The 14680-nt window shown below is 46.6% G+C and overlaps 1 protein-coding gene across 1 annotated transcript in view; it reads left to right on the top strand.

Moving 5' to 3' along the window:
* ERBB2 (erb-b2 receptor tyrosine kinase 2) overlaps positions 1–14680 on the top strand; it is a 60564-nt gene that overhangs the window by 30011 nt on the left and 15873 nt on the right. The window contains exons 8-19 of the mRNA XM_035134300.3: positions 857–973; positions 1790–1916; positions 3115–3188; positions 3561–3651; positions 3908–4101; positions 4736–4868; positions 5911–6001; positions 8628–8788; positions 10404–10451; positions 11864–12002; positions 12624–12746; positions 13691–13789. Coding sequence (XP_034990191.3) covers positions 857–973; positions 1790–1916; positions 3115–3188; positions 3561–3651; positions 3908–4101; positions 4736–4868; positions 5911–6001; positions 8628–8788; positions 10404–10451; positions 11864–12002; positions 12624–12746; positions 13691–13789 — 1397 coding nt within the window. The remainder of the gene's footprint in view (positions 1–856; positions 974–1789; positions 1917–3114; positions 3189–3560; positions 3652–3907; positions 4102–4735; positions 4869–5910; positions 6002–8627; positions 8789–10403; positions 10452–11863; positions 12003–12623; positions 12747–13690; positions 13790–14680) is intronic.

Raw genomic sequence — 14680 nt, 5'->3', positions numbered from 1 at the left:
GTTGAATTTGTATACATGGTCTCCCCTCCACCATGACTCATAAACTTTCATTCTATTCAATGCACCCAAAGACACTTGCGCATAATGCTCCTGACAGCAACTCCCTTCTGAAGGATCCTTGCAATGGAGGTTTTATTTCCTCCCAATTCCATGAAGCAAAATGGCTTCCTGAAATTCTTTTTAAGAACTTGGGTGGAGGGAGATGGACCAGAACGGGAATGTGATATGGCACGGGTCAGCAAACTTTTTCAGCAGGGGGCCAGTCCACTGTCCCTCAGACCTTGTGGGGGGGCCAGACTATATTTTGAAAAAAATAATAATGAACGAACTCCTATGCCCCACAAATAACCCAGAGATGGTGTTTTTAAATAAAAGCACACATTCTACTCACGTAAAAACACCAGGCAGGCCCCACAAATAACCCAGAGATGCATTTTAAATAAAAGGACACATTCTACTCAGGTAAAAACACGCTGATTCCCGGACCTTCCACGGGCCGGATTTAGAAGGCGATTGGGCTGGATCAGGCCCCCGGGCCTTAGTTTGCCTACCCATGTGATATGGTGTATCCTGATGGCCATGGAATACTGGTGAGGATTTAATGATCAGGTTGTTGCAGTACATGAGAAACATATTGGGAGCGGGAGGTCTTTTGCTGTTGTTGCGAGCTGCTTTGAGCATGCTTTCCCATGGGAAAACAGCGTACAAGTGAACAGAGGGTGGTGTACGTATTGCTATAATCTGCCTTGTTGCAGCACCATCCTTATGCAGTTTTTTTAAAATATATAAATTAAAAAAGAAAGAAAGAAATGCTGATTCCAGGTTGTCATTCACTTCCCGTTGTTTTGAATTACAGATAACTACTTGGCTGCAGAGGTTGGGTCCTGTACATTGGTGTGCCCTCAGACCAGTCAGGAGGTGAGCGTGGGCACTGTGCAAAAGTGCGAGAAGTGCAACAAGCCGTGTCCCAAAGGTAAGAGCTGGGAGTTGGCCAGTGGAGGGAGAAACACCCGTTTCCAGGAAGACTCGTGTCTTTTCCCATGATGCATCAGTCTTGGCATCACATTGTGTACGCCCCCCATACATGTGGGAGAACCTGGGGTACCGGCAACACTCATAGGGCATGCCCTCCTTCATCGCATGGAGATATTTGGCACGGGGGTCTCAATTGGGAGGGGGAGGGATATATATGGGGATGCAGGTACGGGATGCTATACTACTTTGTTTCCTGTCTCTCGTTCCTATTGACTGTAGAAATGGCCACTATTGTAGAGAGGGCTTATGGCAGCTTTCCCCACTTCGGTGTCCTCCAGATATCTTGGACTGCCACTCTCATCATCCCTGGCCAGTGCAAAACCAGGAAGGCGAAAGGCTTGTTTATGCAGACAGTTGCAAATGTTGAAACCGATTTGTGCTCTCTTCCAAGTTTTGGTTTTAACTTATTCTACCTCCTGAGTATTCTGACCCTATCCTTGACGCCCCCCTGGCTTTGATCTCCAGCTTTGCAGCAGTTTCAGAAATCACATTTGTAGATATTCAGCAGGCAAGTCGCCCTGATATTTGGGTTCATGGCTCTTCCTTGGCCATTAGGGGTTGCAACTGGTGCATTCAACACCCAAGGAGGACTTGAGTTAACCTTTCTCTCGCCCCTTTAGCCCAAAGGTTCTGTGTTGTTCCCATTGTCTGCTCTGCATCATTGTTGTGATGACGTTTGTAGACTCATATGCACATTCTCTCCCCTGCCACCCTCCCACTTTCCCTTACCCCCCCTACCCCCCTCGTCTCTCAGTCTGCTACGGTTTGGGGATGGATTTCCTGAAAGGGGTCCGTGCCGTCAATGCCTCCAACATCCACCACTTTGCTGGCTGCACCAAGATCTTCGGCAGCCTAGCCTTTCTGCCAGAGACTTTTGCAGGGTGAGTAACGGTGAGCTTTCGGTGTAAAGGGTGTAGCATCAGTTTGCTCAAGACATCCTTGTAATTGTGCCGTGTGAGGTTTTAGCTTTGGAAGGGCTATGGGAGTGTTTATAAAAAAAGGAAAGAAGTGGAGGAAGTTGGAACGATTTAGGCTTCTGGGGCAGGGTTCCCAAACTAAGGCCCGGGGGCTGGATGCGGCCCAATCGCCTTTTCACTCTGGCCTGCGGATGGTCCAGGAATCAGCATGTTTTTACATGAGTAGAATGTGTCCTTTTATTTAAAATGCATCTCTGGGTTATTTGTGGGGCCTGCCTGGTGTTTTCACATGAGTAGAATGTGTCCTTTTATTTGAAATGCATCTCTGGGTTATTTGTGGGGCATAGGAATTCGTTCATATTTTTTTCAAAATATAGTCCGGCCCCCCACAAGGTCTGAGGGACAGTGGACCGGCCCCCTGCTGAAAAAGTTTGCTGACCCCTCTGGGTTATATGAGAAAAATGGTGGCCATGGAAATCAAAGGTGTGAAGGTCTTCTGGTATTAGGAACAAGTAATCTCGGAAGCACCAGGGCTGGAGATGGAAAGAAGATAAAGTCCCTACCAGAGAAAAATGGCAAATAAAACTGTTGGGCTATGCTGAAATGCCAAAACTGACCGGAAAGCTCAGGAACCAAGAAGACCAAAACTTTAACAAAGAATGGGGGAAAATTATAATTTATCTTGGAGACCACAGTAAACAGATGAAAGCATTAGCAGGATTGCAATAACACTCGTAAGGTAGCAAGTACTAGGGAGACAATGGAGTTGTATTAAATATAGAATATTGGAAAATAGGCTGTAGAAATGGTTTGATAATAGGACCCATGGAGGAGAAGGTGGGAAGTCCAGAGATTCGGAGGAATCTGTAAATGTGGATCTCTATGGTTTTATTGTTATAATTTTATATTTCTAAAATCAAATCTATAGGAAGCACCAGGGCTGGCTTTTGTCCACAGCAGAGTTTCCTTGTAAGAAATGCTGAGGTGATTCCACTGAGAATAGCATGCGGTGTGTAAAATATTTTGGCCACATTTTCACCAACTGAATAGAACCAAAATGAAAGTACCTGTCACTCAAGTTACAGTAAGAATAGCAAGAGAAAGTGAAGTGTGTCTGTTGATTTCGTTTCCCACCAATGCAGTTTCCTTCCTTTCTGTCTAGGGATCCTGCCTCTGATACTCCGCCCCTTGATCCCAAGCAGCTTAAAGTCTTTGGGAACCTGAAGGATCTAACAGGTACGTAAGAATTTTATTTATAGGTAGCCATGGCCCCCTCCGCCCTGCCTCCAAGTCCCAGGCAAAGGGGTTCTTCGTTGTTATAGAGTAGCATAATTAAGGGAGCCAGTGTGATTCTGTGGTTAGAGTGTCAGACTAGGACCTGGGAGACCAGGGTTCAAATCCCTACTCAGCCACGAAGCTCACATTGGACCCAGTCACAGCCTCTCAGCCTGACCTACCTCACAGGGTTGTTGCAAGGATAAAATGGGGAGGAAGAAAACTACGAATGCCACCTTGAGCTCCTTGGAGGAAAAGTGGGATATACAACTGATAAATAAATTAGGTGCCCTCATCCTCTGCTGAATGGTCCTAACTTTGTGTTTTTCACAGGCTTCCTCTATATTGAATCCTGGCCGGAGTCTCTCGTGGACTTAAACCCTTTCCAGAACCTTCAAGTGATCCGGGGACGAGCCCTTTACAAGTAAGCACCCTTCCAGGATTGAGGCAGAAATGGCTTAGATTAAAACCTACACCCTTCATACTAACTGAAGTTCCTGAAATTATATTTGAAGTTATATTTGAAATGCAACAAAACAAGACAGGATGTTAAATGAGTCCCTCACTTGGCTAGTCAATATCTACTTCAGCACGGCAGGGATAGACAAATAAGATGGCTCTTTTAGGGCTTCTTCTCTTCTTCCTGATTGGGGAGCCTGTTTTTTCTTTTCTTTTGGCAGCGGAGTCTATTCTCTAACGTTGCAAAATCTCAATATCTCCTCCTTCGGCCTGCGTTCGCTGCAAGAGATCAGCAGCGGAATGGTCCTGATTCACCACAACCCCAACCTTTGCTTCATCCGGAACATTCCTTGGGAAGCCATCTTCAAGAACCCTCGGCAGACCTTGTTCCAGAATGACAACAACCCCAAGTGTAGTAAGTGTGTGGCACCTCCTATAGTTACAGGGAACCAGGCAGAGGGCCTTCTCGGTAGTGGTGCCCGCCTTTTGGAATGCCCTTCCATCAGATGTCAGGGAGATAAACAGCTATCTGACTTTTAGAAGACACCTGAAGGCAGCCCTGTTTAAGGAAGTTTTTAATGTTTGATGTTTTATTGTACAGTACTTTAAATATTTTGTTGGAAGCCGCCCAGAGTGGCTGGGGAAACCCAGCCAAATGGGCGGGATATGAATAAATTATTATTATTATTATTATTATTATTATTATTATTACTATTATGCCCCCTCCCCACAATCTTTTCCAATCTGGGAGCCACTTTTTAACAATCTGGTGTTTTGAGGTGGGGTGGGAGGGATGTGAGCCCCTTTGCCAGGCTTATGAAAATTCCTGTGCAGATAGGAGAATTTAGGGACTCCATACCAGTATGTGAGCAAATGCATAAGAATTCAGGGTTACTCAGCGCAATGTTAGCTTGGGCAGCTCACAGTGAGGCCAGCAAGAGTCGAACAAGAGATAAAATGACTTGTCATTGATGTCTTCCTCCATTCCTTTGATGGTAGCAAAAGAACAGGTAACAAATGCATACATTCCTATATCTTCTCCTCCACAGTACACGAAGACCAGAGTTGCTCCTCCCTCTGCTCCAAGGGGCACTGCTGGGGACCTGGGGGCACTCAGTGTATGTCCTGCACTGGGTTTCTGCGTGGCAATGAATGTGTTAAAAACTGCAGCCTTCTGGATGGGTATGTGATCATGGGGAAAGCAGACTAGGAGCCCTGCCTGCCTAGAATTCAGATTAGGAGCAACCTAATGCAGCGTTTCTCAACCGGTGTTCCGCGGCACACTACTGTGCCGCGAGACGCTGGCTGGTGTGCCACGACGAGAAGGGCGATTTGCATTGTTATGTTGCTGACCCGCGGCCGCCAGGCACGTGACAATGCAAATCGCCCTTCTCGTCGCCGCACGTCGCGGCAAAATTTAGAGTCGGCATCCAGCCGGAGGCCAGAGAGGGCGCCGCTGCCGCCGCCTGGGGAGGAGGAGGCAGGCGGGGAAGGCTGCGCAGGGCTTCCCTTCGCCGGGCCAGAGCGGCGGCGGCTGCCTGGGGTGGCTGGGAGGGAGGCGGCGGCAGCTGCGCGCCCGTGTCTGCCCGCCTGGGGTCTGTGCGTGCCGTCTAATGTGTCCCCGCTCGCTCCGCAGGCTCTGCGCCTGGTGGGTCCGCCTGGCTACCGTGCAGCAGTTCTTCAGTGGCATGCTTTACGTCTCCCCTCCAAACTAAACTAAATATAGGGCGGCACAGAGTTGGTGTGCCGCGGGATTTTTTTTCATAGAACAAGTGTGCCATGGCCCAAAAAAGGTTGAGAAACACTGACCTAATGGCTCTGGGAGTGCTATGTAGAAGATACATTGTTTAGGCACATTGAGGTCTAGAGACACTTGCTATGGGTTTTTTAAAAAAATAAAAATTAAAGCTAATTTTCTTAGTGTTGGGTTCTGTGTTGCTGACTAAATTCTGTGCTTTCGGGGTACATGGAAGAGGTGTGAAAATAACATGCATATCACCTCCTTGTTTTTCTTCTTTTTTGAAACATCCATCTGTCACCACCAAATTTTATAGAACAAATTAAAATGCAGCCCTAGTAGAAGTTACTGTGATGAGAATCCCACCGGCAGATGATGGATTGCCAATCCACGACGTTCCAGGAAGTTAAGGAAAGCCGGGAGGAGAAAAACTGGAAGCTGCCTAAATTTTGGATTGATCTGACTTTGCAATTCCTTCTCCTACAGAGAGTTCCGGGAATACGTCAACGGGACACGGTGCCTTCCATGCCATTCCGAATGTATGCCCCAAAATGGGACAGAGTCCTGCAATGGATCGGTAAGGGCAGGGACCCAAGGCTGCTGAGGCCCTCGCTTTCTTCTGACTTCCTCGCCTTTCCACATCAAGTTGTCTATCCATGAAGTATCTTTGAGCATCTGCTCCAAGACACACACACACACACACACACACACACACACACACACACACACACACGTTCCTTGTCACCCTATGTGCACAGAAAGAATGACCAGAACTAGCATCTGCTGTCCTGGCAAGTCTGCCCCCGGGCCTTATTTTGCCTACGCATGAGCTGAATTGGTTTGTAATTCCGGTTTGCTGCTCAAGCAGAGGTGAGAGGAATCTGGAAGGTGGAAGCATTCAAATGCAGCCTGTGTTCAAATAGTGCCAAGCCCATCGATCCAATGATCCCCATGGCTGCATGTTGTAAAAGAAGGTGTTTTGCTGTCGATTTTTAGAAGGCTTGTATCTTTTCATGGAGGAACCTTGGACAAATGACCAGTGACTGTAATGATAGCTGGTGTCTGAATTGGCTTCCACCCTCCTCCCTCCCCATTCATTTTTCCTTCTGTGTCGTGCCTTTTAGATTATGAATTTGTGGTCGGGTACTCTGTAATTACTGATCGAATAAGCCATTCTGGAAGGTTTGGGGGTTTGTTTGTTTTTTGCTAAAGAACATAACAAAAATGCTTTAAAATAAGCTTCTGAGGAATTCCCATGTATGTTGGAATCAAATGTGGAAAAACCATTGCTCAATATAGCAAGGTGTCTTTTCCAAAGTTGTTGGACTGCAAACCCCATAATTCCCAGCCATGGGCCACGGTGGCTAAGGCTGCTGGGGATCGGAGTCTGGAGGACCATGGGCTTCCCATGTATTTGCTACAGGCGGGTGGCGCTGTGGGTTAAACCACAGAGCCTAGGGCTTGCCGATCAGAAGGTCGGCGGTTCGAATCCCCGTGACGGGGTGAGCTTCCGTTGCTCGGTTCCGGCTCCTGCCAACCTAGCAGTTCGAAAGCATGTCAAAGTGCAAGTAGATAAATAGGTACTGCTCTGGCGGGAAGGTAAACGGCGTTTCCATGTGCTGCTCTGGTTCGCCAGAAGCGGCTTAGTCATGCTGGTCACATGACCTGGAAACTGTACGCCGGCTCCCTCGGCCAGTAACACGAGATGAGCGTCGCAACCCCAGAGTCGGTCACGACTGGACCTAATGGTCAGGGGTCCCTTACCTTCCTTTAAAACCAGCTATGAATCCATGCAGTTGGATCTGTGGAGCAGGTCAGTGGGGGGGAGGTTTCACCTGTTCTCTCTTCTCACATCACCTGTATCCAAATATTAAGAGAGAATTCCTCAGGCTTGTTTTCAAACAGGCTTGTTTTTAAACCGGGTGACTATGAAATACCAGAGATAAATTATTAACAGGAAAGGTGTGCTTGTTTGCATTCCTTCCAGCTAAATTATGTCACAGCTTTACAGGAAAAAAAATGGTCTTATTACCACAGGTTTTTCTGGGCTTTTCTGCCTTCTTGATGTTTTGATGGATCTTTCAATTTTGTAACATAAAATGAGAAAAGTTGAGGGTAATAAAACTTAAATAAACTCAATCATCAGTCTTTATACACACAAAATCTAATAGCTGTGTGACCCATAAATGCGTTAACAAAATGCTATTACGTAAAAATTTGAGTTGAACCTTGTAATAGAAATGATAGGAAGAAACAAAGATCCAGAAAATGAATAGCATATAACTAAAACAGATCAATTTATAAACACAGGATACAGTCATACCTCGGTTTAAGCACGCCTCGGTTTGAGTATTTTCAGTTTAAGTACTCCGCGTACCTGTCTGGAACGGATTAATCCACTTTCCATTACTTTCAATGGGAAAGTTCGCTTCAGGTTAAGTACGCTTCAGGTTAAGTACAGACTTCTGGAACCAATTGTGTTTGTAAACCGAGGTACCACTGTATATCAATTTGAACTGCCGATACATCGTGGTGGCTGGGAAGCCACAATGTATCGGCAACTCAAAAAATCTGAAACCGATATTGCGATGTGAACGCCATACTGGGTTTCAGACAATAAATCGCAGTATCACCAGCCCTCCTCTTAAGGACTGCCCACATAGTCATTATGCAAGAGAGCAAATATCAGCTGGCATGCCGGCAAAGACTTTGTGCATCGTAGATAAAAGCTGAGCGAGCTTTATTCAGAGGTTGTTGGCTCAGACACTGAAGAAAAAGTCACAATTAGTCATTTCTTCCAGATTTTTCAGAGCGAGATCCAGCCAAAGTGAAGAGCTTTGAGGCTCATGCCTTAAGCATGTGCTTAAATTTGCCCATTGAAATCAATGCGCCCGTGATGTTACAAAATCCAAATTACCCAACTTTTCCTTTCGTTAGGTAATAAAATGTGCAAGAACAGCACTGTTCACCTGAGGCGACTTTGCAACAGTCCCAGACCTAGCGACTCCAAATCCATAGATTCCTATCAAAGTTTCTGGCTTCAATGTCAGTCACGGGTCATGTCAGCAACGAGTCACCTTGCATTGTAAGGATGATATTGAATGCAGATCCATTCAGGTCAGCTGTTAGGGAGGAGTTCCCCTCCCCCCTGTTCTTCTTACAGAAAGTCTTTTTTTCTTTTTCCGGCCTTCTACCTTCCTTAGGATGCAGACCAGTGTGTGGCTTGTGCCCATTACAAAGATGGCCCCTACTGCGTGGAGCAGTGTCCCAGCGGCGTGAAGGTGGACGGTTCTTTCGTACCCATCTGGAAGTATCCCGATGGGGAAGGCATGTGTCAGATCTGCCCGACCAACTGCACCCACTCGTGAGTTTCCAACATGGTTAATAGTAATAATAATAATACATTTATTATTTATACCCCACCCATCTGGCTGGCTTTCCCCAGCCACTCTGGGCGGCTTCCAACAAAATAAATTACAATAATTCATCAAATATTTAAAGCTTCCCTGAACAGGGCTGCCTTCAGATGTCTTCTAAAAGTTGGATAGTTGTTTATTTCCTTGACATCTGATGGGAGGGTGCCACTACCGAGAAGGCCCTCTGCCTGGTTCCCTGCAACTTGGCTTCTTGCAACGAGGGAACCGCCAAAAGGCCCTTGGTGCTAGACCTCAGTGTCCGGGCAGAACGCTGGGGGTGGAGACGCTCCTTCAGGTATATAGGACCAAGGCCGTTTAGGGCTTTAAAGGTCAGCACCAACACTTTGAATTGTGCTTGGAAACGTACTGGGAGCCAATGTAGGTCTTTCAAGACCGGTGTTATGTGGTCTCAGCGGCCACTCCCAGTCACCAGTCTAGCTGCCGCATTCTGGATTGTGCGGGGTCCTGCTGGAAAAGAGGCACCAGCACCTTTGCCTAGTGGGTGATGGGAAGTGGGGAGGAAGAAATGCTAAGGCTGTTAGCAGTTTGCTCTCTGAAGAGCACACCTTCTGTATAATTTAGCAAGTAATCGTTTTGACTTCTGTCAGCCTTTTACTTGGCTGCCCTGGAGCGACACCAAAAATCTGCTGCCCAAGGTGTCCTCATCGCCACCTGCCTCTATACGGGCTTTGATGAAACAAGGTCAGCAAACGAAAATTAAAAGTTTTTTTTTAAGCCGCCTTTAAATTTTGGCTCTAGAAATGTCTTCTGTGGCTTGTGATAACTGCATGTGTCCAGAAGCTCATGAAGCCTTGCAAACTTTTATTCAGTTGTCTTCTTTTTTATATATATAATTTTTTATCTGATTTTAAAAAAACATAAACATACGGCAAAAAACAATTCAAAATCCAAAGATCGAGATTACTCTGAATCTCCCGACTTCCTCCCATCCCTTCCATGGGTCCAAATGATAATATTTACAACTGCATATCAATACTGTCCCAAGTTTTATCCGTCCAAATTATCCATACTTTCCGTTAGTTTACAAGTGTGGTTAAAATCCTGCTAATGTTTTAACCTGCTTACAATGTTCTCGTAAATAGATTGTAAACTTTTCCCATTCTTTTTTAAAGTTCTTGCCCTCTTGATTTCTAAGCTTCCCAGTTAATTTTGCCTTTTCAGCATAGTCCATCAACTTGGTTTGCCAGTCTTCTCTGGTCAGGGTTATTTCTTCCTTCCATCTCTGGGCTAGTAGTATCCGTGCGGCTGTTGTCGCATACAACAAACTTTTTATTCAGTTGCCCATCTCCTTCATTCTGCTCTACTGAACATTATTATGCTTGTTACACTTTATAATCAGATTGCTTTTAGTTATCCACACTTTGTATTTATCAGTCGTTTCAATCAGTTAAAAAAATGCAAAAGTGAAAAAGAAATTAAAATTGCCTAAATGTTTGCAAGTAGCGAGCTGTATTCTGTTCTGGCACCTGTTGTTTCCCCTTAACAAGTGAAGTGGTATTTCTTAAATGGTTGTGTGATACAACTTGGTGTTTCCTTTTCCAGGTGTACAATACGGGATGAACGTGGCTGCCCCGTGGATCAGAAACCCAGGTATTACATTTCAGCTCATTTTCATTTATATCCCATGTGTCTTCTGTTGGAAGTCAAGATGGTATGCAAGCCTATACAAAGTATAAAGTGTCTTGTAATATATGGGGGGAAAATGTGTCCAGTAGCACCTTGGAGACCAACTAAGTTTGTTCTTGGTATAAGCCAGGCATCCCCAAACTCCAGATGTTTTGGACTACAATTCCCATCATCCCTGACCACTGGACTTCTTAGCTAGGGATCATGGGAGTTGTAGGCCAAAACATCTGGAGGGCCGCAGTTTGGGGATGCTTGGTATAAGCTTTCGTGTGCATGCACACTTCTTCAGATACACGTATGTTACTGAAGTTACTGAACATGGAAGATTTCTGGGCACAATCATAAGTACGAAGTCCATGTTAAGAGCCATGAATATGTGTGATCAGGGAATTAAATATTCTGCGAAACCTCAGCTTTCAATTACAAAAAAGCTTGTATTTGAAAGGATGTTTTCCTGTCCCCATGACGGTCCCCATGATGAGCTGAATGTGGTACAGAAAAAGTAAATAGCCACAAATTTGGAAAGATTCGCTGGAGAGATAGAGATTATTCAGTAAAAACCAATAAACTTGTGGCACCCTAAAGACTGACACATTTATTATGCCATATGCTTTTGAGGGCCAGGATCCACTTCATCAGATGCATGAAGTCACAAATTGGCAGACAAATGGACGGTCCGGGAATCAGCATGTTTTTACATGAGTAGAATGTGTCCTTTTATTTCAAATGCATCTCTGGGTTTTTTGTGGGGCCTGCCTGGTGTTTTTGCATGAGTAGAATGTGTCCTTTTATTTCAAATGCATCTCTGGGTTATTTGTGGGGCATAGGAATTCGTTCATTTTTTCCCCCAAAATATAGTCCGGCCCCCCACAAGGTCTGAGGGACAGTGGACCGGCCCCCTGCTAAAAAAGTTTGCTGACCCCTGCTCTAGAGGCTCTCAGTTTATATTTCAGTTTCTCTGGTAGGGCTGATTCCCACACCTTCGTGTGCCTGTGAAAAAATATCCGCTCCGGCTAGTTCCCACCAGAATCGGGTTATTGTGGCTGTGGCATACGGAGAGTCCATTGTTGTTGAAATATAAATAAAAACCACGAGGGATGAAAATTAGCCATAACATCAGGAGAGACTGCTGACTTTCCTTGAGTGTTCCACGGTTCACTCAAAGGCCTGAGGAATTGGGCAGGTCTCTAATTGGCACTTGAAACTCCCAAAAAAGTTTCTCTCGGCAACTCATCCTCCTCACTTTCTCTGCTTGGTTAAGCCCTGCCTGGCGCAGCTTCTCTGCCTGCCTGCCGGTTCGCATCCCCTGAAAGTTGCAGGCGAAGTTGGCTACCCCTGCTTCAGGCTTTCCCCCTTTTCTCTCTGTCCTCTTCCAGCCAGGCTACGTCCATTACAGCTGGGGTGGTGGGTGCTGCGCTCGTCCTCGTTCTCTTGTCCATCATCATCATTTGCATCAAGCGCCGGAAGCAGCAAGAGCGGAAGCACACTCTGCGGCGTCTCCTGCAAGAGACAGAGGTAGGGTTTGGCGGCCGTAACCTCTTTCCTCCTGGGGTGGGGTTGTGGGGAGAGCCTGCAACAGAGCTCCTGGGAGATTTGGCACAGTGCTTCTGAACTTTAGCAGCCTTTTAAGAAGCGCTGCTTTATTTCCCCATGTGGGGAATTGCCTCCCTGTACGTTCCATGCTCAATGGAACCTCCATGTATAGGGGCAGTGTATCTCTGAATATGAAATGCTGCCAGACGTTTCCGGAGAAGGCGTTCATCTTCATGCTCTGCTTCTGAACTTCGGCAGACAGCTGACAGAAAGCTAGATAAGACAGCTGCTTCCCTGCTGTGGATGTATAAAAAAACCCTAAATGTATAAATAGTCCGAAAGGGAACTCCCCGCTGAATAATCTCCCAAGCACTGTTTTGTTCTCATTCTTCTCAATGTCCCCCCAAATAATTTTATTACATACTTGTACGGGAGACTAACTAGGGGGCAGTGGAATCATAGAGTTGGAAGGGACCTCAAAACTCCTCTAGTTCATCCCCTACTGATGTGGGAAATCCACTGCTACGTTACCCCTAGTAGGTGGCCATAAACCTCTACTTAACCCCCCCCTGCACCCCTCCTCACTTTCTTTGACGCTGTTAGTTGGTGGAGCCATTGACACCCAGCGGAGCTCTGCCTAACCAGGCACAGATGCGTATTCTCAAGGAGACGGAACTGAAAAAAGTCAAGGTGTTGGGGTCAGGCGCTTTTGGAACGGTGTACAAGGTGAGGAGCGCTGGATTAGATTTGCTGCATGGGCAGGTGGCGCGGGAAAGCCCTTGGCTGGGAACCCAACAGCTTGAGGACTTTGGAAACCTTTTCAGAGACTTGGTTTGAACTATCAAGCCTTGAATCCTGTTCCTCATTCACTCAGGATCCAAGTGTCTCCTTTCCACAAAATGTTCCCGTTCCAGGTGGTGATCGCATCTTCCCAGCAGCCATTAAGTTGGTACCTGGGGGTGGGGGTGGGGATGTGATTCCCTTTGTCAGCTAGAAGGGCCACTGCAATTTAACTTAAGAGTTCTGTCTGGGCTGCTGCTGTGTGCAAGTGCCTCTGGCACACCATGATGTCCCACAATCACATTTTTAGCCTGCGGTGGCTTCTGCATTGCCACACTAGGCCACATCTTTCAATTCGGAGTTTTAGTGCCGCAAGTAACGAGCCTCTCTCTCTTTCCTCCTGCCGCTCGTGCCCTTGGTGCTTCGTGCGGCGCTGCTTCACGCTTTGTCAGCGCTGCAGCCGCCACCGCTTCTGGGCACCCACCCGACCCCGCAGGCTTCCTCCTCCTGCCGCGGCCGGCATTGCAGGAGCTGGTTCCTGCTGGCTGGTGCTCCGTGCGGCACTGCTGCACGCTTTATTGGCACTAAAGCAGCCACCGCCGCTTCCGGGCACTGACCCGACCCGGCAGGCTTCCTCCTCCTGTCGCGGCCGGCATGCTGGGTCCTGCTAGCTGGTGCGGAAGTATGGCTTATTTTCGGGGTATGTCTTATAGCTCTCAAATGGTTAAAAACCCTGCCATGGCTTACTTTCTGACTACGTATTAAAAAAGGGGAAACACGGTAGTAGGCAGTCTCCTTCCCATATCCCTGTAATCATCATCATAATCTTAAAAAAACAAAACCCGGTGCATTTCTTTATCTTGCTCTCTTTCTCTTAACCATCCATGCAGGGAATTTGGATTCCAGATGGCGAGAGTGTGAAGATCCCAGTGGCCATCAAAGTCTTGCGGGAAAACACCTCGCCCAAAGCCAACAAGGAGATTTTGGATGTGAGTGAGGAAGGCGCAGTGACCCCTCTTAATCCGGGTTTGGATTTGCAGCCCAGTGGCTAAAGCTGAACCAGGGACAAGGTCCCTGAGGCTCAAGATTTTAACTGAGAATAATCACAGTATTTTTTTCGTGCCATAGGACGCACCTGGCCATAGGACGCACCTAGTTTTTAGAGTAGGAAAACAAGGGGGAAAAACATTTTGCTTTCTTGAATTGTCCTAGGCATAGCAGCCAACTCCTAAAGGCCTAGGTGCCTTTGCCGCCCCCCCCCCATTAAATATTTGAGGAAGCTTATTTTGCAAAGGGGGAAAGCTCCATTTTTTTAAAGGATCAGCTCAAAGTTGTGCAGCTTTTTTTTGCAAATGGGAAAAGCCCCGGGTTTTTTGGGGGGTGGGGTTCAGCTCAGAGTTGTGCATCTTTTTTGCAAAGGGGGAAAGCTTTTTTAGGATCAGCTCAAAGTTGCTGAGTTTCTTTGCAAAGGGAAAAAAATCCTGTTTTTAATGGGGTTCAACTCACAGTTCTGCAGCTTCTTCTATAAGAAAGGAAAGGGACCCATTTCTACAGTTTCCAGGCAGATAATCTTATCAGCCAGTCACATGTCTGCCTCTGCAGACAACAATTGAGGCCTAGGCAAGGGGCCGGGAAGGGAGCTAACTCTCTTATCTCCCTCCCCTATCTCTTGCAATAAGCTGCTGAGCGGGTTCTTTTCTCTTTCCCTCTTGTTAGCCTTTAGCTCTTTCTTTTTTTCTTTTTCTGTTTGAAAAAGCACGATCGGCCTTTAGCCCCTGGGCAATTCGGCTCCAGGGACCACACATTCGCTCCATAAGACGCACAGACATTTCCTCTTACTTTTTAGGAGGAAAAAAGTGCGTCTTTTGGAACAAAAAATA

This window comes from Zootoca vivipara, chromosome 12 (genome assembly GCF_965207765.1).
Source record: "Zootoca vivipara chromosome 12, rZooViv2.hap1.1, whole genome shotgun sequence".
Lineage (NCBI taxonomy): Eukaryota > Metazoa > Chordata > Lepidosauria > Squamata > Lacertidae > Zootoca > Zootoca vivipara.
This window is presented reverse-complemented; position numbering and strand designations above follow the sequence as displayed.